The sequence below is a fragment of the Emydura macquarii genome, unplaced genomic scaffold, assembly GCF_026122565.2.
Source record: "Emydura macquarii macquarii isolate MOO-44397 ecotype Brisbane River unplaced genomic scaffold, CSIRO-AGI_Emac_v2 contig_2676, whole genome shotgun sequence".
Taxonomy (NCBI): domain Eukaryota; kingdom Metazoa; phylum Chordata; order Testudines; family Chelidae; genus Emydura; species Emydura macquarii.
The window spans coordinates 29,354,607-29,380,954 of NW_027132813.1; the positions used below are offsets into that span (position 1 = coordinate 29,354,607).

Below are 26,348 nucleotides of genomic sequence, written 5' to 3' on the forward strand. Positions count from 1 at the left end.
AAATCTGTCTAGAGAGAAATTGCATGCAACTTCTTGGGGTCCAAATATTAGTCATGATACATTCCCCATCAAACTGTAGTACCAATGTCGCTATTGACTGTCCTAGTGGATACAGATGAAGCAGACCAAGACTGAACAAAGTGATTTAAAAAGGCTTGCAAAACATCTGAGGGACGTAGTGGGGGATCAAACTCAGCAAAGGCATTGGGGAAATATCCACTGTCTTTTCAAAAAATTTTTGGGCTAGATTGAGTCCTTATGTCTAGCCCTGAGTCAAAGGTGGCATGTTGCTGCACCACCCTCAGCAGCGTTCAGAGGAACAGGCACATTTCTTCCCAGTGTTCCACATTGCCGAGGGGGATAGTAAATAACTGCAGCCCTTTCAGGCTGTAGTTTACCTCTGCCTTGCACTGGTTCATCTCTACTGGCTGGGATGGAGTCAAGGCTCCATCTACTCTCCAGCCCTCTCTACCTGCTTGCAGAGGGAGCGCTGGCCCCAAGCAAACAGCCTGCTTTCCTCACCCACTGTGCCTGAGCTCTTGACATGGTTCAGCCCTATTTGTTCATGTGGGGCTATGTAAAGATCTAGTGCTTGATAAGCAAATCAACAATCCTTCAAAATCAGTATCACTTCCGAAGCACATGCAAGCACAAACCAGTTCGGTATGTAATGCCAGGAAATTTAAGAAGATAATACTGATGTAAGAAATCCTGCATAGTACATGAGTGGGAGAATGTGAGTCAGGTGATGCACAGTCTGGATTCCCAGCATTGCTCCCTACTACAGGAAAAATACAGCAGGGACCTCTCAATTATTTTCAGTGAGAAAAGAAATTGCTATAGGGAATCAATTAGGTTTGCCAGAAGTCCAAAATATGTTTGTGACTCAAAACAGCCTCTTACTAACAACTCTAAGGGTGACCAGTAATAACCTTGTCATGTTGCTTGAATTCCTGATATTACACCTGTGTCAGGCAATAGTGAAGATTAATATGGTAATTAGAGATGCTGAACAATACTTCTGATACAAGACAGATAAAGCGCAGCCCGGATACCGTCACAGCAGCATTTTTATTTATTTATTTTTTTCCCAACTCAATGAAAGGACATGTATTTGAAGACCAGGTGACTTCTGTAATTTAGGGTGATGAGGCAAATCTAGCCCCCACCTCTGTGAATGCAGAAGTCTCAGATGCAGCAAAACTAGTGTAATTAAATGACACAAATTGGGGAGAGGGGAGGAGAAGATGGGAGAATTTGGGGGATGTGCCCATCCTATGCCGCATGGAACACAGCTCCACAGCAGATTCCATCCAGTAAGGTCCTGAAGGCAGAGCTATGGTAGGGTTAGTAGATCTACATCTACACAGAACCACCAGCCATCACATGTTGCAAAGTAAGAGCCCAGGAGACAGGAAAGTTATTGCAGTCAGGGTCGTGGCGTGTCTCTGCAGCTGCTCTGTGGCTTGGGTAGGGGCCAAAGGACCCCCACCCTCAGGGTACAATCCAGCTGACTGGGCTGGGTTCTGAGCTCCAGGATTTGACCCTATGCAAATAATACTGAAAAGATGAAACCTCATGATATTTAAGTATATCTAAGTTTTATTATATTAATCCTGATTATGCCATTTTGATAGAGTTAAATAGCTTTTCTTATTATTAGCATATCTTTCAAAACTATTTAAAAAATGTTCATGGCAAATATTTGCTAAGGTTAAGAAGGCAAAAGACTCTATTGAAATAATACCAGAAGGTTTAACTTCAGTGATTTGTGAAGAATTATCTTTTTTAACAGAATGTACTATGTACATATCACTACGACAAGAAAACGTTAAGCAACATTTCACTCCCGCCCTAAAGTTATATCTGTGGCCAATGAATTGGCCAAACAGCTCACCAACTGGAAAAAAAAATAAATTTACCTTAAATTGTATGTGCTCCCTCCAGCATAATCAAATGAGTTACTCAGAAATCCCACTCAGGGCAGTGGAGTTACTCTGGATTTACATCAAGGTAGTTCAGATTAGAATGGGGTCCCATACTGAACCAGACTGAACACTTTTTTCTTTGGTAATGCTTGAATTGTAGGTGAGGGAACATAGTTGGCTATGACATACCCACCTTCTCTGTTCTAAGAGCTGAATAAAAGTGGAGCATGACAACATTCTGGAGCATATCAGCATTCCTTTCCCTTAGCCTAGGCACTGTTTTTAGAGATATAATGTCCAATTCTCTGTTGGTGTAAACTGGCATGGCTCAATGGAATAACTCCAATGGAGCCACACTAGTTTACTCCAGCAGAGAATTTGACGTTTATTTGCATTGCAGAGGGCAAGGAAATAAATATAGAAGCCCATTCTTCCTGGGAATCATGCTTCTAATTCTATGAGCACTCAGTACTGAAAATATACACTTTTATATATTCAAAATATGTTCTATCATGTGTTTTTGTCAGGTCAGCATGTTAGCAATAGCTCTCTACAATACAGACAAGTGAAAATGCAATGTGTGTGTAATAACAAAGGACAGAAAACAAATGAAACCTCCTCATACAGCCTTCTGTATATTCAGTGGGAAACTCCACTAGTCTGGTCTTCCCGAGCTCTACTTACCTCCTGGTTATCATTAAGTGAAAGGAGATTCCCATAAAGAAAATGGAGGATAGGCTCTATAATATGTTGCTTGTACAGTATTATAGTTTACACATAAATCTAACCACTAGGGGATACTGCAAAATATATGAGAGTTACTCTCTCTGCCTTTTTGCGGGCACATCTCTGGGAACTGAGAATTTTACTGTGCTTGTAGCTCAACAGTTTTAGGAATAAGAATCCTTAAATCACTACTGGACCCAGAACACCCAGGTAATAATGTACCATACTACAGCCAAGCCACTGGACCAGCCAAATAATCCTTTGTTTTTGAGCTTGAATATGTTTAAAAGAAAGAAAATAAATAAATTACTTAGGACTGTTCATGTAATGACCAGCAATTCCATGATCCTGGATTAGAACAAAGCAGCATACTTACACTGTATTCTCTAATGGCTATTTCAGATGACTACAAGTTATCACTGCTGCCGCATATTTTTTTAGCCCTGCTGAAGACAGTGTCCTGGAATTCATGAATCTGAGAGAGCTCCCAACAATAACCTAACCTTGACTGTATAATTGCCCTAGTGAGGAAGATGAGATCTAAACCCATTTTTAAACATGTTAGCATAATTTGGGGGGAGGGAGAGGACAGGGGACAAAAGAGCAAAATCCTTCAAGCTGTTAGTCTCATTTTTAATTTTTCATATTTATATATTGAGCTGCATGAAAGCCAGAGTGCAAATTACATTTCCAAAGATCCTTTATCAATTCCACATCTTTCTGTGAGTTTTAGAGTATATTAAGTGCACCACCATCTTATTTTAGCCTTTGAGTGTATATCAGGTGTTTTTTCCAGGCACAAGCAATTAGAGGATTGGAAAATAGCATGCAGAATGCTCCTAAGAATTGATCCATTGAGAGCAATTCTTGCTACACCAAACAACTCCAGCGTCCCATGGCACTACTGCGGGCAAGAGTTATTGCTAGTTGAGCAAAGCAACTTGCAGACATGTACACAAAAACCTTGCAATTAAAAAACAGAGTTGCAGCATAATTGATATCTCACCAGGAGCCTACCTAGAATTTTCTATCAGACCAAGCATGTAGGTGCATACCTACATGCTAAAAATAAAACCTTTACAATCTAAGGCTAACTGTCAATTTTATATTAAAACATTATTTGACCGTAGCTTTATCTGGAATCTTAGGGTGTTTGCATGGAAAAGCCTAAAAGCCTGCTTTAAAAATAAGCAACACAGAATCCTGTTGCCTCTTTCCGCTTGCTGCATAACAAATCAAAAACACAACAAAGCTAAGGATATTAGGAAAGGTTCTGCAGAAAGGAACTAAAACAAAACCAACTTGTCAAATGGGACTCCCTGCTGCTGAGTACCATGTGGTGCTCTAGTGAGTTGCATCTGTTCAGCTATTAAATATGTTGGTGAATATGATATAGACAGCAGTGGTATTATCAAATATGCTGAGTGGTTATTAAGTCTCCATAGTGGAATCTTTTCACTTTTTTTATTTTAATTAGTAAAAGTTACTGTCATAGTAACTTCACAGATGATAATTCTCATTGTGTGTGTCCCCCTAAATGAGACAGTTCCAGTAGATAGCCTATGGTTATGGAATCTTAAACTTCCAGCTGCTGTGCAGGGAGCACCTTTGTACCGGAGTTCTGTGCTGTTCCCTGAAATTCTCTGTACACAGGAAGAAATCCTCTACAGGATTCTACCAGAATTAGACATCATCCATGTTTCACAGTGAATGGGATAAATTCATCCTGAGCTGCCACCAGTTGCTGCCACTGTAGGTACATGTGCAGGAAGTAGGAAGTCCACCGAGGGTGGGAGATTGGAGTGAAGGAAAGAGAGATACTAGCAAGCAAGGGAGCATGGTCAGGGCTTCTGGGAATACACTGCTTTAGCCCATCCCCTCCCCTCCCTCGTTGCCTTGGCTGGTAGGGCTAATAAGGAGAACTAGCCAAAACCTATGCTGCCAACCCTACTGGAAAAGCCTGAGGGAAGCCAACACCCAACCTTCTGTGGGAGTGGCTTTTCATAGGCCACAGGAGATCGTTGCTGCTACAGAGTCAATTGTTTACACTTTCCTGTACTACCTTCCCTGAATCCGGGCCCACTTTTGCTCACTAACCAATCATGATATCAGAGACTCTAGGCTGGCTAATGAACACAAAGCTTGCATTATCAACTACAGATTTTGTATACAATAAGTGGAACCTGGGGCACCAACGGCGTGCCAGTTTGATGCAGACGTCAAGATAACGTCACATGGAATTAACAAAACTGAAGGACCCACGTATTCCTTTGTTCTTTCTATACTTATTTCCCTTTTCAATTTAATCTAAGTAATTATAAAGTGCCAAGAAATATGTGAGTCAGTTCCTTGAGGTAATCCACCCTCTAGAGCTCAAGAACTCTGCAGTTTAAATGGGCTATCAGGAACAGAGAGACACTTACTGAACACTTAATAACAAAACACATCTGTTGTTACACTGCTTGTTATATTAAGCATTAACCATCACAATATTAATATATTAAAAAGCCTTGTGATGTCCCATTGCTGTTGCAGAAATTCTTGGGACTAGCATGATGTAAACAAAGAGAGAACTTAGCAGTGCGCTGACTAATGTGAAGAATTATTACAGAACACTGGTGGCCAACCCTACCACACATATAATTAGAAAAGGACTGGAGAGGTTTGGGGTTTAAAAAAAAAAAAAAAAAAATCATACAAAGCTATAAAATCAATTTATATCTGAAAAAGAGAATGCAAGAGCAGTGTATTATTTGAATCACACAGCCAAAATTTGTTCTCTGACAGGTGCCGGTCAGCCAAGAGTATTTCTATAGATTTCAAGCAGTTAGCATGGGACACGGGTGTAAGAGACTGGAAAGAGACACCAGTGACACTGGTGTAAAGTGAGGAGGATAGTCCAATGGTTAGGGGGCCAGCCTATGTTCAACTCCCTGCTCTGGCACCACTTCCTATGTGACCTGGGGTAAGTCACTTAGTCTCTTTGGGTCTGTTCCCCATCTTTAAAATAGGACAGCAGCACACCCCTATCTCACAGGGGTGTTGTTGAGGATATATCTACATTACACTCAGATGCTATGCTAATGGGGATCATATAAGTACTTTAGCTAGGGAAGTGAGAAGAGAATCAGCCCCAGTGTGCTAAATTCTGCTCTCAGTTACACAAGTGTAAATCCATGGCCTTCAGTGAAGCTATTCCTAATTTATTCACTGGCGTAAGTGAGAGGAAGAACAAAGCTCAGATTGTTTACAGGAAGCCTGAGAAAATGATGCAACTGACAAATAAGAACCAGAGTTAAGTAAAAGAAGCTTCCCTTTTGGGAAGGGCAGCAAAAAAAAAAAAAAAAAAAAAAAAAAAAAAAAATCACAAAGAAAAACCTGAAATAAATAAGCCAGCCAATTAATTAATTATAATTTATAATTATGCAGGTATCTCATAAAAACAGAACTGTACTGAGTCAGGTTTTCATTATTAGTCCAAAATGATTAACTGCCATAGCATTGCTTACTTAAATAAATTCTTGAAGCAAAGCATTTTGTCAGATTGCCACTGCACTTTCACTTTCCAACTCAGGGCTTGTCTATGCTTACAGTGCAGTTGTGCCACTGTAGTGCTTAGTGAAGATGCTACCCACACCAACTGGAGAGCCTCTCCCATCAGCATATATACTCCACCTCCCCGAGAGGCAGTAGCTATGTCAACAAGAGAAGTCCTCCTGTTGAAATAGCGCTATCTACACTGGGAGTATGGTGGTACACTGGCACATTGTACTGCTGCCCGCACTATGTCCTCATACCCATTTAGAACTCATAAATTTAAGGAGTCAGAGTTAATGGGTCAGATCCTGGGGTCTGGCTGAATTTCATGAAGTGCACACCCCAACCTGGCTATAGCTCTGTACAGACCTGGTCACCTTGCAGTAGGTCATAGCAGCCTGAGGACTGCTCTAACTTATACAAACCGCCTTAAGGAGCTAAAAATGTAGCCAAGGACAAGTAGAGGATGGTGACACAGTTGGCAGCTTCCATTACATTAAGAGAACTTATGATCAGTCAAAATGTCTAAAAATTGCAAAATGGCTTCTGCCCTGTTGCATATATAAGCATTTCACTTGTTTTACAGCCTGAGGACAATCTAATAGGCAGATTACCAACATTGCTGTAGCAGTGTGTATGCGACTTTATGTTCCTGTAAATTGGACTGGAACCAGACATGTGGCAGTGACAAGTTCAAAGGTATATTATCAGCAACAACCTCCTTAAACGATTGCTTATATAAACAGAGACGGATGACTGACCAGTTAGGTGAGTGGAGATCAGTACCATGTGCCTGGCTCATCTGGAACTTGCTCTCAGCCACAGAGAGCTTTTTATTTTACAAAGAATCCTCTGAACATATGCTCAAATAATTTCTAGTGATTCTGTGTTTCCTCCTTGAGGGTATCTTATCAAATTATTTTGCTCTTACAACTAAGTGATAGTCTTTAAATCTTGCTAGCATGGTAAAGTGGTCACTAATGTTTGCATTAATAGTTTTTATATGTGGAAAAAATTCTATAGGAAGTTACTGTCGAGAAATTAACTTGGTGAGACAAGGTGGGTGAAGTAATTTCTTTTCTTGGACCAACTTCCGCAGGAGAGAGAGAAAGCTTTCAAGCTACACAGAGCTCTTCCTCAGGTTGAAAGCTTGTTTCTCTCATCAACAGAAATTGGTCCAAGAAAAGATATTCCACCTGTCTCTCTAATATCCTGGGACCAACATGGCTACAACAACACTGCATACATAAATTAATTTGGTGACTTTTAAATTTTGATATCCTTTGTACCAAAGGAAGTGCCATAGGGAATTATGGGACACAAAATAGAAGACCGGTAGGAGCTGGAAAGAGTAAAGTCTGTTTGGGGCCAAACCCTACTGGGTGCTGACCACATTGTAAGATTTGACCCTTTGAGAAGGTAGTGAAACAGGAAAGCAACTGAACAGAAGCCAGAAAAATATAGCAAGAGTTGGCAGAGCTACTGATGTGGGCAGGAAAGGCTGAGGAAAGGATGCTGAGAGGGAGGAGGGTTATTTATTTATGAATTAAAAGCAAGCTCCTGTGTCCCTCTTTCTCAAGCTGCAATGTTGGTAAATATTCCACAGATGTTCATGCATTTTCACATATAAACAACTCAGTCAAGAAACATCTTCAGGGTAAGTCTCTTAGTAGTAACCACCTGTTTGTTTAGTCCTTTAAAATGAAACCGAGCTTAATCAATAGTCCTGCAGAGGAAGGGTCTTCCATGTGGGTACACCACACAGTGAATATATTTATACTGAAGTCTTTTTTCCTCTAGCTATGCCACATCCTATACAACAGGGCTCATTCTGAGGGGAAGAATCAGTATGTTGTAACTGATAGGCCCCTGGAGGTTGCCACTTGCTTTCTTCAGGATGCACTGGGATTCCAGCTCTTAGCATACACCAAAGAGAATACTTAAATTGACAGTGAATTTGTGCTTATGCATTCAATAAAAAAAATACTGAGATGAAGAAAGAGAGAAATAGAGAAAGAAAAAATCTATGATTTAAGGCACTGTATATAAATCCATATAATAATTCAGAATTTTAACGTGACAAGATTTGTGATAACGTGGTAAGATTCAGATATACTTAAGGAAAAGGCCATCAGGCTTAAAGCGAAACCCTATCTAGATTTAATTACATCTTCCTATTCTTCAATCCGCCACCCTACTCTGGTCCCTTTCTGCTGCAGAAACAAATCAAAATTCTGGTTTCTCAAATTTATGGCATATTCTGTATTTCTTCTGCCTTCCCCAGTAACTTATTACATTTTTACTGTTATTTGTATAAAATGGTTTGACCTGAGTAATCCCTCTACTCCTAAACTTATCTGACGTTTAGGGTTCCAAGTTTCTGAATCACTTGCCAGTGTTAACAGTTTGGAAGTAAGAAGTTCCATGCTTACAGCTCTCACTTCTGCTAGAGCAGAAGCCCCCTGCATGTGGACTTTGCACAACTGAAGTCAATGGGAGCTTTGCCATCATATTCAAAGGGAAAGGATCAGGTCCTTACCACTGCAGCTGATGAAAAGGATGGCTCGTAACATCTGCAGTCTCTCCTTTCCACTGGTGCTGGGAGGCATGTTATGATGCTGAGGCATGAGGAGCCTCGGCTATTTACTTAGTTCCTGCTTCTTTTTTTTTTTTTTTCCTTTCACCACAAGGGTTGTCCTCAAAAAAAACATGGGTTTTTTTAAAATTCCATGGCAGGAGACAGAAGGGGGAAGTGAGATCTTCCCTCCAGGACAGGAGAGGGGAGTAGGAAGATGAGGGGAGTTACTTCCTCCCGCACAATCTCATGGCTGGAGACAAAAGGAGAGGAAGGAATGGCCATGCAAGGTGAAGTGGGGAATCATACAGGGGAGAGTACAGCTGCAGTGCTGTAATGACAGAGATTCATGGCAGCACAAGGGAGCGCTCTTTGAACTGCTCCATGATTAGAATCACAGCAAACTGTTTTTATCAGCTTCATTAATTCTATCCATAATGTTGTTGGGTCACTTACATGTCTACTTTGTTCCACTGACCATAAGCCTATCTCCATTAACCTCTCTCAGCAATTTGGGCCACTCATATCTAGCACTAACTTTGTTGCTCAGGCCTGTTCAAAGAAACACCAGCCCTCTTTGAAGAAGACCTTCTGGGTAATGGACTGCAGGATTCAAAATGAGGGACTTGTAAGAATCTTATTATTACCTTATCATCACCTTTTAAAAATCTATATCTCTGCAAATACAACTTGTATGTTAGCTGAATATTTTAAAGCATAACTGTTTCAGTGATTTTTCTATGACAACGCCAGATCCTTACCCTGATCATGAGTAAAATGATTGTTCCATTTAGCACATATTCCCTAGATTAATTCACTGCTCCCACACTAATTAACTTACATTTGTGTATGCTGAACCACATTTCTTACCTGCTGATCCAATCATAAATAATCCTTTTGTGATTGCATTGTTTGTCATTGTTTATGCTCCCTCCATTTCTAGAACCATATGCAAATCTGGAAATTTCTCTTTCACAGTATTCTTATCCAGCTCATTTCTATACTATACACACAGACTAGGTGTTGTTAAAAAAATTGGGCATTCACTGTCCCACAATCATTAAATGTCCCGTGGCGTTTCCCATGTAGTGAAACCCACACAGATAGTGAATTAGTGAAAGCCACAAATACCACACTAAAGGTACATACTAAGCTGAGACAGTGTCCATTTTTTCAGGACAACGCGTCAATGTGTTCCAGTACACATATACCCACGCATCCATATTACATGTACACTACGTATTACATATAAATTACTATAGCCCTACATGGGACCTCTAACAATGTCCTCTAAAACAGTTTTCTTATGCATAAGGATGGCACATTTTTAAAAGTTATCATCTCTGGTCTTTCCAAAGGCTAGGAATGAGTGCTGGGCCATTTATGAAGCTGGCAGTATAGGGCAGGAGTGGCCAAACTGTGGCTTGGGAGCTTCATGTGGCTCTTTTACAATTAAAGTGTGGCTCACGGAGTCTCCTATGGCCCCGCCCCATAACTCCGCCTACCAGACCGGGGTGGGGAGTTCAGGGCTTCTACCCTGCAGTGTGGTGATAGGGTTAAAGGCTTCTGCCCAGCAGGGAGGCACCTAACAGGGCTCAGGGCTTCTGCCCTGTGGAAGGCACCTGCTGGGGCTCGGGACTTAGGCAGGCATGCTCCATGGGACAGAAGCCCCTAGCCCCACCACCCCCCTACAGGGCTGAAGCCTCGAGGCCCAGCAGGCACGACCTGGCTCTCAAACATCTAAAGATTGTTGTATGTGGCTCACAGGATCCCTAAGTTTGGCCACGCCTGGTATAGGGCCTGTTCTGAGAGTGCTCAGCAATGCTAAAATATCAGGCCTGTAAAACCTTACTTCTCCCATTTTTGGCCCTGTAGGACTGAAAGTTTTTGGATTTTTAAGTCATGACATTTTAATGCACATACCCGAAACTGAATCTCAGCCATTCTGGGCTCTGTGCAGGTGTAATGTTGGGAGGGGAAATTCCATATTTCAAAGGAGATAAAAGAAACATTTCTGTAGCAGTTTCTTCTCCCCCCAGTGATGGATATTTTGAAGCTGCTCTGAGTTTTGGAGTGTTAAATATTCGTGGGGAGAGGAGTTAGGCTCTGATCCTGCACTATTAAAGTCAGGAGGAGTTTTGCCACTGACTTCAATGAGTGTAGGATCAAGTCCTTAAACCCTAATCCAAAAAACACCTAAGTCAATAGGAATCTTTTCATTAACTTCAATGGGATTTGAATCAGGTCCTTAGTGAGCAGTGAACCATAAGGTAGTCAAATGAGTGTGATAAATTCATTTATCACAGGACCCTGAAATTTGTCATATGGATATCTCCTTCATATACATGGTATGGTGTGGCGCTGTGTGTGTACATACACAGACACACACAGGCCTGAGTCACCACTCAGCCCAGTTTTACTCTGGTATATCCTTCATTCACCTGAATGGAGTTCATCTTGCTTTACACCAGTGTAACTTAGAACATGATCGAGTGCATATTTGTATTTTATATGCACAAACTCTTACACACATTAATTTATCTATGGAAACACTGTTTGGATCAGAGTGTGCATGTATATTGGAGAGAGAAACGTACCATTCAATTCATGCTCAAAAGACTGCTTTCTAGCAGGCATACTATTCTTCCTCTTATTTAACTGTTTGCCTCAGTCATTAGTCTCTGATGTGAACCTTGTCAAATATTTATTGAAAATCTAAGTATGATATTGAATTTCCCTTATCTATCATGCTAGCAATGTTGCATCTTCAGAGGCTTTCAGGTTAATTAATTATGACCTCCCCCTTGCTTATATCCATACTGGCTGTCCTTAATCAAACCATACTTTCCCAGGTGATATTCCACCACATCTCCTAAAATAGCTTCCAAGACTTCCTGAATGTTCAGTGTTAATCCTATTGGTCTACTGTCTCTGAGTGATCATTCACTTGATCATTTATGAAATAGAATAAAAAATGCCACTTTTCAGTCCCAAGCAGTGTCCCTTTAGTCTAGTGAATTTTTTAAAAATGTTGCTGTAGTAGCTCACAATGTGATTCTGAGAAGTGTTCAGTGCTGGCCTAACTCTGCTCCCATTGAAGTCAGAGTGAGTTTTGTCATTGTCGTCAATGGCAGCCAAGTTAGGCCATCGCCGAGGGCTGTAGATATTTGTTATCAGGACATGGTGCTATACCTCCTTATAGGACATCTACAGCATTCATAACCAGCTCTTTTTACTTATGGATTACCTAGCTCCATATTCTTGTAAAACAGCCCACCAGATTGGCTAAAACTCTGTCTTCTTCCTCTGTAAAGGCACAGTAGCTAAAATACTATAGCTAAAATAGCTAAAGTAGCTAAAATAGTCTCCTTAACTCTCAGTATAAGTTTCTCATGCTCATTTTTAGTGTTAGAAGTACAATATCTGCCTGTTTATCTCTCAGTCTATTCAGACTATTATACAAAAGGTATGAATAATGTAGTGGGATATAAACACTTCTAACTCTGCCCTTCTTTGAGTTCATCTTGCACAGAAGTAGTTATATTTTAATATACAGCTTAACAGCCTTTACCTCCTTGAGACTAAAAAAATTACACAGATCAATTTAAAAATGCAACCAAAGACTGTCATTGGAAATCTAAGTCTCTTTGGAGAATGTCATATTACTAGGTCACCATCATAATCATAAAGGCCCTTATATCAGGGTATACATCAAGATATACATCAGGGTGTACTGGACCCGTAAGGAAACCTCATGATCTAACACTACTTTGTTCCTGATTTCAGCACGCTCAGAACTGTAGTCCAGTGGACAACTGAAGGCTGCAATGCTGAAAGGAGTTTTCTGGCTCTGTAGGCAATCCAACTTCCTGAGTGGCAGGCAGGCAGCTAGGTCAACGTAAGCATTCTTCCATTGACCTAGCCACATCTATATGGGGGTTAGGTCAACATAGCTAGGGCACTCTGGGGCGACTGTGAAGAAGCCACCCCAGTAGGGAGGGAGTTTGATTATTTTGAACACCTGTGTTTATATGGCTGGAGAGGCTGTGCTCCAGAGGAATTGTTTCACTTGGCTGGGGAGTCAGACATGGACAATCCCCAGAGGGAAGAAATCAAGAGACTGTACTAGAACTGGCTGCACATTATCCTGAGAACAGGTGAAAGAAATGGCACTGGGAAAATGAATGGAGAGAAAGTGAGGCTTGGATGTGACATCTGCTTCCTTTTCTGGGGCCCAAAACCAGAGCTATAGGGCAGAAGTTCCTCTTCATCTTCACAGTAGCAGTCAAATGAAAAGCTGTCACAGCCATGAAAAGCAATTGCTTTATTTTTAGGATATTTATGTCATGCTAACATACCTTTCTTTAAAACAGAAGGTGCAAAAATTCCCACCTCTGTATAATTATCGTGCTGGGTGGAATTGTATTATAATGCACCGTGGAACTTGAAATATTGGCTTTGGGACTGCTAAATATCTCGTGGAAAGACAGATTACATAATACAGGAGACATTAAAAATGGTTATTTTGGAGATACAATGATGACTTAAAATAAATTTTGTTTCTAGCCTAATACCAATGCTGTGATTCAGAAGATCAAGTAGTAATTTTCTAAATCAGAATCAGTTATGAGTTTGGTTTCATTATTAGGTTTTCTTCCTCCTAATGTAAAACAGAATAATATGTAGGGGAAACACATATTAAACTTGTGGTGCTCTTTCCTCTTTCCAGAATGAAAGATTTTAAAAGGAAGTTGTATTTATCTTCCTGCTCTGAAATGTCACATTTCAAGTACCATTCACCAGCATGTTTGTATAACCTATTTCACATATTTGACATTAAAGGTTTTTGATTAAAAGCAGCAATTCTGAATTTCCTTGACCACCATCATGATGCAAATTGTCCTTCTAACCCATCCTAAAAATATGTGTAGTGCACTGGAGAGGTCTCATATTTGCTGTGTAATATTGGGGCTCAATATTAGACACAAGAACCAGCTTCCAATGTATTTTAATACTCAGGCATAAATCATAAGAGTACTTTTGTTACAACTGGGAGAGTTCTGTGGCACCTTAATACTAACAAATTTATTTGGGCATAAGCTTTTGTGGGCAGAAACCCACTTTACACTGTACACTCCTAGAGCCCCACCCAGGGATATTGTATCTGCTATCCAAAATCTACAAACCCGGGAATTTTGGATGCCTCATCATCTCGGGCATTGGCACTCTTACAGCAGGGTTATCAGGCTATGTGGACTCTCTACTCAGGCCTTACGTTACCAGTACTCCTAGCTATCTTCGGGATACCACTGACTTCCTGAGAAAACAACTGTCCATTGGTGATCTTGCAGAAAACACCATCCTGACCACTATGGATGTAGAAGCTCTCTACACCAACATTCTACACAAAGATGGACTACAAGCCATCAGGAACAGTATCCCTGATAATGCCACGGCACACCTGACAGCTGAACTTTGTGACTTAGTCCTCACCCACAATCATTTCAGATTTGGAGATGATTTATACCTTGAAGTCAGTGGCTTGGCTATGGGTACCCACATGACCCCGCAGTACATTTTCATGGCTGACTTACAACAATGCTTCCTCAACTCTGGACCCAAAGTGCTCCGCCTCTACCTATGCTACATTGATGACATTTTCATCATCTGGACTCTCAGAAAAGAGTCCCTTGAAGAATTCCACCAGGACTTCAACAATTTTCACCCCATCATCAACCTTAGTCTGGACCAGTCCACACAAAAAATCCACTTCCTAGACACTGCAGTGCAAATAAGTGATGGCCACATAAACACCACCTTATACCGAAAACCCACCAATCGCTATACATACCTACATGCCTCCAGCTTCCACCCAGGAAAACACCACACAATCCATTGCCAACAGCCAAGCCCTAAGATACAACCGCATTTGCTCCAATCCCTTAGACAGAGACAAACACTTACAGGATCTCTATCAAGCGTTCTTAAAACTACAATACCCACCTAGGGAAATGAAGAAACAGATTGACAGAGCCAGAAGGGTACCCAGAAGCCACCTACTACAGGACAGACCCAACAAGGAAAACAACAATGCCACTGGCCATCACCTGCAGCCCCCAACACATCATCAAGGATCTACAACCTACCCTGGAAGACAATCCCTCACTCTCACAAACCCTGGCAGGCAGGCCAGTTGTCACTTACAGATAGCCCCCCAACCTGAAGCAAATACTCACCAGCAACTGCACACTATACAGCAGAAACACTAACCCAGGAATGTATCCTTGCAACAAACCCCATTGCCAACTCTGCCCGCATATCTACTCAAGTGACATCATCACAGGTCCTAACCACATCAGCCACACAATCAGGAGCTTGTTCATCTGCACATCTACTAATGTGATATATGCCATCATGTGCCAGCAATGCCCCTCTGCCATGTACATTGGCCAAACCGGACTGTCTCTATGCAAAAGAATAAATGGACACAAATCAAACATCAGGAATGGTAACATTAAAAAACCAGTAGGAGAGCACTTCAATCTCCCTGGACACTCAGTAACAGACTTGAAAGTTGCCATACTTCAGTAAAAAAACTTCAAAAACAAACTCCAGCACGAAACTGCAGAGCTGGAACTCATATGCAAACTTGACTCTATCAGACTAGGTCTGAACAGAGACTGAGAGTGGCTAGCCCACTACAAAAAATAATGTTCCCTCTTTTGACTTCCAAACCTTCTCATCAACTGCTGTGAACGGCCTCCTCACTGTGATGTAACTCACCCATCCTTGAATGTGTATATATACACACCTACCAAACTGAAGTTTCCACTTCATGCATCCAACAAAGTGGGTTTCTGCCCATGAAAGCTTATGCCCAAATAAATGTGTTAGTTCTTAAGGTGCCACAGGACTCTCGCTGTTTTGCCAAAAAGAGACTAACACAGCTACCCCTCTGGAACTTAGTTATAACTATATGCCTGATTTTAAAAAAGGAGGTCTACGCATACTTGTGCATTTATTTTTTCCCAGGCATTTATTGCAAATACCAATGTAAATCCATTACACATATGTTAAATTGGTTTTAGATCCACTTGTGAACATACCAGATTTGCCCACATACATTTTTCCATACCCTTTTATTTCAAGTATCAGCTGGTGCATACACAAGGTGATGTGTAGCTCTGAACTCCTCCCTCCCCCACTTCCACCCAATCAGGCCTTCCCCCATCAACATCCATAAGAGATGGAATTTTTGGATGACAAAGCCCTCATTGTTACAGATGGTTTAATCTTTCTGAAAGATTGCAGCTGCCAGCAAGAGGCTGAAAAAAAGTTAATCCAAAAAGAAAGAATCCAGTTTGCTACCCAGTGACCTACTAACAGTGCTAGAATAGAAGTGGAACATGACAGAGAACTCCAGTCCTAGAATCTGATGGGCAAAATGCTGTGGGTCCTGCTTGGTTCATTGCTTCTATGTAAATCTAGCACAAGAACAGGAAATTGTCCATGCAACTGGGTTCCCCCTGCGTACAGCTGCTTCCTCTGCAATACTCACTCCTACTGCAGAATAAACTGTGTGGAGACTCCCAAAGCAGTGATGACATGAGATCAGCAGGAGGCCAGAGCCATTTAATGGAGCTGTACTCAGTGGAACTTCTGAAGCTGGCAGCATCCCCTGTAAGACTGCTTGAAAGAAGATTCTTCAACATGGAGATGGACGCTGGCTGTATTATATCTCTGCCCTGAGTTTGACCAGGCTGATAAGGGACAACTTGTTTTTCCCATCTCAAACCCATCCTAGCCTGTCCATTCTTCCAACCCAGATCCCCAAATCTTAGGAACACTCGTTAGCTACATCTACTCTATGAGCTAGGAGTGTGATTCCCCTACTTGTGTACACATACTCACACTAGTTCTCATCAAGCAGCATAGCTGCAGTAACATAGGTAGGAGCAGTGGAGGCTCAGCTGAGACATACTGAGTATATACCCACTGGTTTGTACTCATGTGTACATAAGCAGAAGAATTCATGCTCCTAGGTTGTAGAATAAATGTATCTTTGTTGGGTCTTGAGAAGGGAGGTCACTAAGCCCCTGTACTACACATGAAGGAGAGATCTGTGCACTGATGAGTCCCTACTGCAAGCCAATCTCACAGGTGCACGTAGGCTCAGTATTTGCACTATTCCAGATACCTCTTGAAGAAATCATAAGGAAACACTAGGAACATAGGTTGCCTCAGTATATGCTGATATAATTATCTTGCATAAATCTGGCCAATGTATAAATGCAATAAAACTCAGATGCACCACATAATATGGGGGTTCTGTGTTGCTCATTGTTTCCATCTTGTACTAATGCTGATGTAACTAATAAACATAATCACAGATTCTTCGTTCATTATGTCAGTTCTAGTTGAATTCATGGATAGACTATTTAAAGCCCAGTACCTGATGCATTGTACTGTACAATTTATTGCCTCACACCAGCAAATTTGTAAAGCTTTGTTAATGTTTGTGACCTCCAGAAAGTGCTCATTTCTTGTTTTATTTTAATCATTTGTTACTATAATATATATATATTAAAAATAAGTTACTTTGGGGGCTGTATTATTTGCATCCTCACAGTAATTTTTGCTTTTTGAATCTTGACTCATAATTGGTGAAGAGGGTGTTTTGTTTTGAACAGAACATCAAGGCCAGCTGGTAGATAGCTGGAGTATTAGGATTTTGATAGACTTCTGGTACAGTAAATCTATGGGAAAATATTCCTATTCTGATGCTGAAAAAACACAGCATGGTCATTAGAGAGGACCTTGGCACTCTGGGCTCAGGCTGGAAAGCAACAGAGCCAAGCCAGAATCTTGCTCCTACTGAAGTCAATGGCAGTTTTGCCAGTGATTTCAAAGGTAGATGAAGGACTAGGCATCTGATGTTAGTTCTAGGATTAGAAGACAGACTTTTTATCAAGAAAGACTTGACCTCTGCAGCTTGGGTATACTTGCCTTGAAAAATCTGAACTCTTGGGTCTTTTGGCATCAGATGCCTTTTGAAACTAAGATTGCAGTATACAGTCAAATCATAGAATCATAGAAGATTAGGGCTGGAAGAGACCTCAGGAGGTCATCTAGTCCATAATTGGATAAAATGGCTGGCCATTAAGAAAAGGCATTGAAAAACAAATTCATTTAAGGGTTTCATTCTTCATTTATTTGATCAAGGCAGTAAGTGAAGGAAAACTGACTCTAGAATGCAAAAACACCTCTACCAAAACAAAAAGACAAGGTATATATGTAGCAGGTAATTGAACATTGTAGTCCCTGTAATTCAGTAGTATACTCCTGTATGATTTGGGAAGGATCATTACAGAATGTTTTCTGACGGTAAAATTATAACTGGTTATAGATCAATAAGTAATTTCTTTCAAGAGAAACTATTCTTGTTCCTGGAAGTATCAAGGTTCTTAAATCAAAATGAAGCTAATATATTAACAAAGTTGAGATTAATCTGAGCAACAAGATTTTATACTGCCCTAGTTAAGTTTATTTCAACTGATCATTTATTTATGTTGCTATAAAATTCCAGATGCTTTCAATTTTGATTGCTAGCTATTTCCTTTAAGGCAACTGAAATTACTTTCCTAGACTTCCCAGTGTGACAACTGTTTTCTACTGAAAATTTATCTCCACACAATAATGGTGGAACCAGTGGTTTCCTTTCAGTATTAACAATAAGTACGTTCCATCATGATCACTGTAATTTCCCCTAGAGATTTCTGCTGAAATCCTCCTAGACTAATGCACCTTCCTTTGACATTGTTAAGTCCTGTTTCATGTAATTAGACTGGAGCAAATGACTATATTTGTGTAGGTATTACAGTGCAATTTTTAATTGAAAAAGCCATTTAAAGGAGTGTTATATAAAGTAGTAGGCATTTTGAGTATGTCTGAAGTCTTGTACATTACTATATACTATAAGCCATATTCATTTAATTCATTATTGATCGTACAATTATACAATTTTAGATAAATAATAATTAATAAACTTCAATACTAAGAAAGTAAGATCAGTCTAGATATATGTAGAAATAACTTTGAAATTGCTGATAATACTTACGATATGCAGCTCTAAATAGTCTCCAAGCCCAGTAGAACTGTCTACTCGTACCAAAACGGCTTCCTTTTGAACAGTGCTAAACCCTATTGCCAGTCTGTCAGCACGAGTGCTTGGCCGATCATTAGGAGGCCACGTGTATGTGATTTGTCCACCACCTTTGCTAAAGATATATGTTGTTCCCGCTGTAAAACAGAAATAAAACCATTTAGTTCATTTGCACCAATGTCAAACTGCATGGCAAAACATGTGCTCTACAACAATCAAAATGTTCTCTCTAGAGACAACTGAACTGTGAAAATGAAACAAAGCTATATCATAGCTTGGAGGAATCTTAAAATCTGCCAGCAAAAAATTTTACAGCAAACTAAATATTAGTGCTTTTTTATTCAACACAGTCCATACAGAATACAATATAATTGCATACAATTCTAAGGACGATGGCCGTGGATCAGAAAGGCATTCCTAGAAAGCATTTAAACATGTGCTTAAAGTTAAGCTCCTGCTTAAGTGACTTGCTGTTAGGGATGGACTTAAGCACACATTTAAGTACTTATTATATCACGACCGAGGTGGAGAAGAAATCATGTTCACCAGTTATTTCATAATTGACTAAAAATGCAACACTATATATCCACCTATGCAATGAAAATGACATGTATCCTGCACAGCAAAGCAAAATGTAACAAATATATTCAGGTACTACTTTTATGAGTATAAGTTTTAACAGCTTGTAACAAATGAGATAACTAATAGAAGGGCAACAGATAATGGATTCATAATCTATGCAAGCATTGTCAAGCGTTATTTGTAGTAACCAGCAATACACAAAGTTCTAGTAATTATGAGAAATGGCAGAAAGCTTTTCATGTTATTCATAATATCAAGTATGCATTTATAAAATCTAGGATCTGTATGAAATAAATCTTAGGGTTCTATGATCAGATAGTATGCTTAAAGGGGATGCAATTAACTTCACCACCACCTGCACTTTTTCTATGAACTAATATAGCTATTCACCTTCGGGTTTTCAATTAAAAAAGGGTATCCTTAAAACAGAGTCCACTGTACATTTGATCTCTGATTTACAATATAGTCAGAAATAGTCCTCTTCTTTTGAATATGGAAAGGGAACTTCATAAGTCTTGTATAAAAAGAACATTTTCCTGTACAGCAGCATGACAAGATGGAATTTTTCAAATTTTGTTGTATGGAATTTTATTTTAATTTTCTTTTTCTTATCATATTGTAAAGCTGGGCGAACACCACAGAAAAAGTTCTCTGAGCATTCACTAGAATTTAAATTGAGGACATAGTATGAAGATGTAAATATGAAGTGTTGTATGGCTAGACCTCTATTCCAGCTTCCAAGTACCATGATTTCTTCATCTAGACTGCTTTGCCTGTGATCTCAAATAAACTGAACTATACATTCTTTTTAAAGCATACTTCATGTTCATTTCTGACACAACTTTTCTGCTAGTACTACCAATCTACTAATTATAGACTCACAGACTCTAAGGTCAAAAGGGACCAATATGATTATCTAGTTTGATCTCCTGCACAATGCAGGCCATAGAATCTCACCCACCCACTCCTGAAATAAACCTCTAATCTATGACTGAGTTATTAAAGTCCTCAAAATCATGGTTTAAAGACTTTAAGGTACAGAGAATCCACCAGCAAGTTAGCCATGCCCCATGCTACAGAGGAAGGCGAAAAACCCCCAGAGCCTTTGCCAATCTGCCCTGGGGGAAAATTCCTTCCCAACCTCAAACATGGTGATCAGTTAAACCCTGAGCATGTGGGCAAGACTCACCAGCCAGATACCCAAGAAAGAATTCTCTTTAATAACTCAGAACCCACCCCATCAAATGTGCCATCACAGGCCATTGGCATATCTAATACCAATAGTCAAAAATCAGTCAATTGCCAAACTAGGCTGTCCCATCGTACCATTCCCTCCATAAATTTATCAAGCTCAGTTTTGAAGCCAGCTAGGTTTTTTGCCCCCACTCCTCCCCTTGGAAGGCTATTCCAGAACTTCACTCCTCTGATGGCTAGAAACCTGCATCTAATTTCAAGTTTAAACTTCCTGATGGCCAGTTTATATCCATTAGTTCTTGTGTCCATATTGGTGCTGAACTTAAATAACTCCTCTCCTTCCCTGGTATTTATCCCTCTGATGTATTTATGAAGAGCAATCATATCTCCCCTCAACCTTCTTTTGGTTAGGCTAAACAAGCCAAGCTCTTTGAGTCTCCTCTCATAAAGCAGGTTTTCCATTCCGCGGATCATCCTAGTAGCCCTTCTCTGCATCTGTTCCAGTTTGAATTCATCTTTCTTAAACATGGGGACCCATAACTGCACACAATATTCCAAATGAGGTCTCACCAGCGCCTTGTATAATGGTACTAACACTTCACACAAGGTATTTCCAGTTGAGGTAGGGATGTATCCTAGGACTGCATTAGCTTTTTTCACAGCCATATCACATTGGCAGCTCATAGTCATCCTGTGATCAACCAATATGCCCAGATCCTTCTCCTCCTCTGTCACTTCCAACTGATGAGTCCCCAACTTATAGCAAAAATTCTTGTTATTAGTCCCTAAGAGCATGATCTTGCACTTTCCTCTATTAAATGCCCTGTCTATTTCTATTACTCCAGTTTACAAGGTCATCCAGATCTTTCTTTATGATATCCTGATCCTTCTCTGTATTGGCAATACCTCCCAACATTGTGTCACCCACAAACTTTATTAGTACATTCCCACTTTTTGTGCCAAGGTCAGTAATAAAAAGCTTAAATAAAATTGGTCCCAAGACCAATCCTTGAGAACTCGACTAGTAACCTCCCTCCAGCCTCAGTTCACCTTTCAGTATGATCTGTTGTAGTCCCCCTTTAACCAGTTCCCCATGTAGAACCATATCAAATGCCTTACTGAAATCTATATAAATTAGATCCACTGCATTCCCTTTGTCTAAAAAAATCTATTCTCTTCTCAAAAACAGGGATCAGGTTTGTCTGGCACAATCTACCTTTTGTAAAGCCATGTTGTATTTTGTCCCAATTACCGTTAACCTTGATGTCCTTAACTACTTTCTCTTTCAATTTTTTTTTTCTTTTTAAAGCATATTTGATGTTCATTTCTGACACAATTTTTCTGCTAGTGTTACCAATCTACTAATTAGTTTTGCAGTGATGTGGTTCCTGTTATATTCTCTTTTATAATAAGATTTCCTGTTTTGTGCCATGGCCTTGGAAAAAAAAAAAAAGTGTAAAATACACTCTACATCAATACTCTTGTCTGACTGCTCTGAGAGTCAACAAATTCTCTTGGCCTCTCCCTTGATGGCAAGTTGCCAATTGGCATCTGTTGCAAGGAAACCTGTCAGTCCTCTTTAGCTAGGACAAACAGGAGTGTGTGTGGATTGCAGCCCTAGCATCTGAAGTTGAAACAGCGTCTTAAGACAAGTCAGAGTTCTGCACTATTTTTGTGTAATATAGGCAGCATACTGAAGGTTTAGGCAGTCACAAAAGTAGTTGCTAATGCCCATCAACGTAGGGTGTGTGGGAGAGAAGTCTGACAAACAACAAGAAGTCAGCGTCCATCAACTGACAGTTCAGTTCGTCATATAGCATATGCCACCTTAATTCCCCCAAAAGATGGGATTTATCCTCACTACTATTTTAGGACTGAGGGCCAGATCCAAAGCTCTTTGAAATCAATGGGAGTCTTTCCACTGACTTCACTGGCCTTTGGATCAGGCCTTGAATGAGGTTCCAATAAAAAACAGCATAAGTAAGGAAGACAATTCCATACACTTCAGTGCTGTAGAGGATACTATTAGAACAGTACAAAAGATTAAATAGGAGGTAATTTTCCTTTTCTTGGTTGTAATTGACTGTTACATGACGGTGTAGTCATATTTGTACATAATCCATACAATGGCCCAATCCAGGGCACCAAATCCGAACACCTCCAGACACTGACATTCTTATCTAGACTGGATCTGAGTAGTGTAGACCCTTCCCTAAATACTGTCCACCCAATAAACTGGTGAGCAATTCATCCCACACTATCTTTGCAAGGATGTCAAGATCAATGCTAGAAGAACTGGATAAATCAAGGTATATACATTAAATTACTCAAGGCAACTTTAAATTTACCCATTTGTCTTAAGTACATGATTTTCCCCATCAAATCCACCCCTTTTGTCTCACTGCCCATCCTTTTCATAGCGATTCATATTAGCTGAGTATCTGATAACAGGCTAATTATTCTGTGTTGACAAATACAGAACTGCTTTTGTATAAGCTACATAGGAAGTTATGTTCTTTGTGTTTCCTATGTTAATTATGCAAAAATAGGCCTTAAGCGGAGACTATGTCTTTTAGAGTTTATATTTCAGAAAAGACAAATATAATAATTAAAATTCATTACTTAGGAGACTGGACAATAAGGTAAGATCAATCTTTGCCATAAACTATTAAAACCTACAAACTACCTAAGCAATTGTTCCAAACCATCTTGCTTGCTATCAAATATAGGCTTGGTCTACATAACTTATGTTGGTATAACTATGTCAACTCAGGGGTAATTCACACGTGAGCAATGTAATTATACCAGCCTAACTCCTGGTGTAGACAGCATTATGTGGATTGGAATGTTTCTCCCATCAACATAGCCTACCGCATCTCAGGGAGGTGGAGTACCTATGCTGACAGAATGAGCTCACCCATCAGCATAGGTAGCATCTTCACCAAATGCTATAGCAGCACTGTAAGTGTAGACAAGCCCTCCGATCCATCCAAAACAAAAGAAAACTAGCTCACTTTCCCCACAAAGACTTTTATGCTTGCTGACAAACCTTACAGTTTCTTACTATTCTCTCAACCCCATTGAAAAATAATCAGGTTCCTTGTTCTTTTTCAGTTTATGACATTGTTTTGTTTGAGACTCATCTGCTCAACTGCATTCACAGCAATGGAATTAGGGTATGTCTACACTGCAGACTGAAGTTGATTTACTTCCACCCGCCAAATTTTAGAAGTTGCAGGAGCGTGATCACACCAGGCTCCTTGCACCAGGCTCTTGCATCCCCACTTGCCATGCTTGGGTCAACATTCAAAGCAGTGCACCGTGGGTAGCTATCCCACAGTGCAACTAGCCACAGAGGCTTTTGGAAAGCTTGTCGTCCTCCCATGATGCAACATGCTCCCTCCCCCTCCCTTCTTGTCCCGAACAAACTGCAAAAGCTTTTTCGCGCCATTTTTCTATGCTGGGGTAACGAACAAGTCCTGGCTCTCAGGGAGAATGCACGCCCCGCTCTCCTGCACCCTGCTGACCTCATTATCTCATTTGTCCTGGACTGGGATTCTTTGGAGGTATCGATGCTGCGAGGTGGCAGAGTGGTGGGGTCCCCGCTGAGAATTGCAACAGCTCCTCATAAAAGCAGCATGTTTTGGGCAAAGAGCCAGAATGGCTGTTAGCGTCCCTAGTTTTCTGATAAGATCAAAGAGCTGAGGCAGGCTTATCACAAAATTTCTTTTGCTGGCTCAGAAGCTGAGTCAGAACAGACTGTTCACCCCACAGACCGATGAGATCCAAGACCTCTGGTCAACTCCAAGCTGGAGCGCGTTTGGTCCGTGCAGTCACCATGAGCAGTTCAGCTACAAAGCTCTCTCCACACTGTCTAAATTGGAAATGGAAATTCAAAATTTCCTGGGGCTTGAGGGGAGGAGCTATTTCCTGTGTATGTGGCCACATTACAGCAAAGCGTGAATGTCCAGAGTGGTGACAATGGGGCATTATGGGATACCTCCCGGAGGCCAATGGCATCGATTTATTTCATGCTCCGCCTACATTGACGCAAATTAGACCCATGGAATTCTAATTCAGCGCTACGCCACTTGCACAGGTGGTTTTATTAGGTTGATTTTTACCGCGCTTTAAATTGACAGAACTTACATGTCAGTGGAGGCGCATACTTTAGGGGGGTCGACGTAAGCAGCGTTATGTTGACCTCCATTGCCAGTGTAGACCAGGCCTTAGACTGTCAAGACTAGTGATACTCTCACCATGGTATTCGGAAGCTACATGAAAGTCTGTAACAAGCAGTTCCCAGCTCTAAGCTGCACAATTTACTATACCGTTCTTTATGTACTTGTAAATCAGTACAGAAAGTTTAGAAAAAATGTCCATGAAATTCTTAACCTTGAAAGTGTAGCTCTGATAATAATAAACCACCAGTGGTCAGAAACAGTAATGGTTTTTAATGGCTTGGGTCTCAAGTCCTATCTGTTTCCAAAATTCATCTTTCTGAAAAACTGTGTTCATTTCAGTATAGCCTGGCAGCAACTCAAGGATATCTGCTTAACCATATAATATTCAACAGATAAATATTTGTTTAGTATCCATTTACTGTGTCTATTACTGTGTATAACTGAAGAGCTTTCCAATATCTATGACTAACATCAAATATGATATATTTTAATATGTCATTCAAATCAAATAACATAGATGCATGCGTTTTCTTTCCTCATGTTCATCTCAATTTTGAGTTAACATTTTATGCATATTATCTTTCAGTATAATACCGTTTTCCCCATGAAATGTCAGTATTTTAATGTTTACTTTCCCCATTAAAATGCCAATGTGTGGGATATTAAATTAGACCAAGTGGTAGATTTATTGAGCTATGGTATTCTGGTTATGTTAAAGTGTATCATAAAAGGTCTAAAAACTGAAACACATAACTCAATAAAAAAACCCTGCATTTTGTTATTTTAGTAAAAAAGTAAAGTGCTTTTTAACTATTATAAAAAATCAGGTGTAAACAATACTGGTTTCAACACAAACAAAGGGTTACTTGTCTTGTACAATAAAGCAGTTTATTTCAGTATTACACTTAACAGTACTTTTGTTAATTTTGGACCAGACTGTGAACCACCTCCTCCCACTGGCAAGCAATTACATTCATGAATAATTCCACTGAATTCATTGTGACTATTTGTTCAAGTTATAGTTGATCCATGAGAGTAAAGTGTTCATAGTCTGGCTCAGTATAAATGCACATGTACACATCTACACAAACATTATAGCAGGCTCTAGTTGTGCCAGCTATGGCAGAAGCTGCATAGGAGTCTTCGTTTTAATCCTCTTTTCACATGTGCATAATCTTGGGGCAAACATTTTTATATTTGGTCTCCAGTCAAAGCTGAAGTTTGGGGAAAGTTTGGGCAAAATGTCCAAAACATCTTTCCCCATTGTTTAAAAAAAGATGAGTCTGGGAGTTTAAACTCATAACTTTGCTAGACACTAAAAATCATGGACTGAATAGAGACACTGGATTTATGGCTAGAGAGGTGTTAATTGGCCACTTCATCTTGAATGATCCTTTGAAATATATGTTAGCTACTTATGCTAAACAATCTGTTCCACCTTGTATTTAACAATGACACTC

The 26,348-nt window shown here is 40.1% G+C and overlaps 1 protein-coding gene across 5 annotated transcripts in view; it reads right to left on the bottom strand.

Annotated features, from left to right (window-relative positions):
- NRXN1 (neurexin 1) overlaps nt 1-26,348 on the bottom strand; it is a 753,679-nt gene that overhangs the window by 244,728 nt on the left and 482,603 nt on the right. For all 5 annotated transcript variants that reach the window (XM_067565125.1, XM_067565120.1, XM_067565119.1 and 2 more), the window contains one exon: nt 18,884-19,065. In XM_067565125.1, the coding sequence (XP_067421226.1) occupies nt 18,884-19,065 (182 nt within the window). The remainder of the gene's footprint in view (nt 1-18,883; nt 19,066-26,348) is intronic.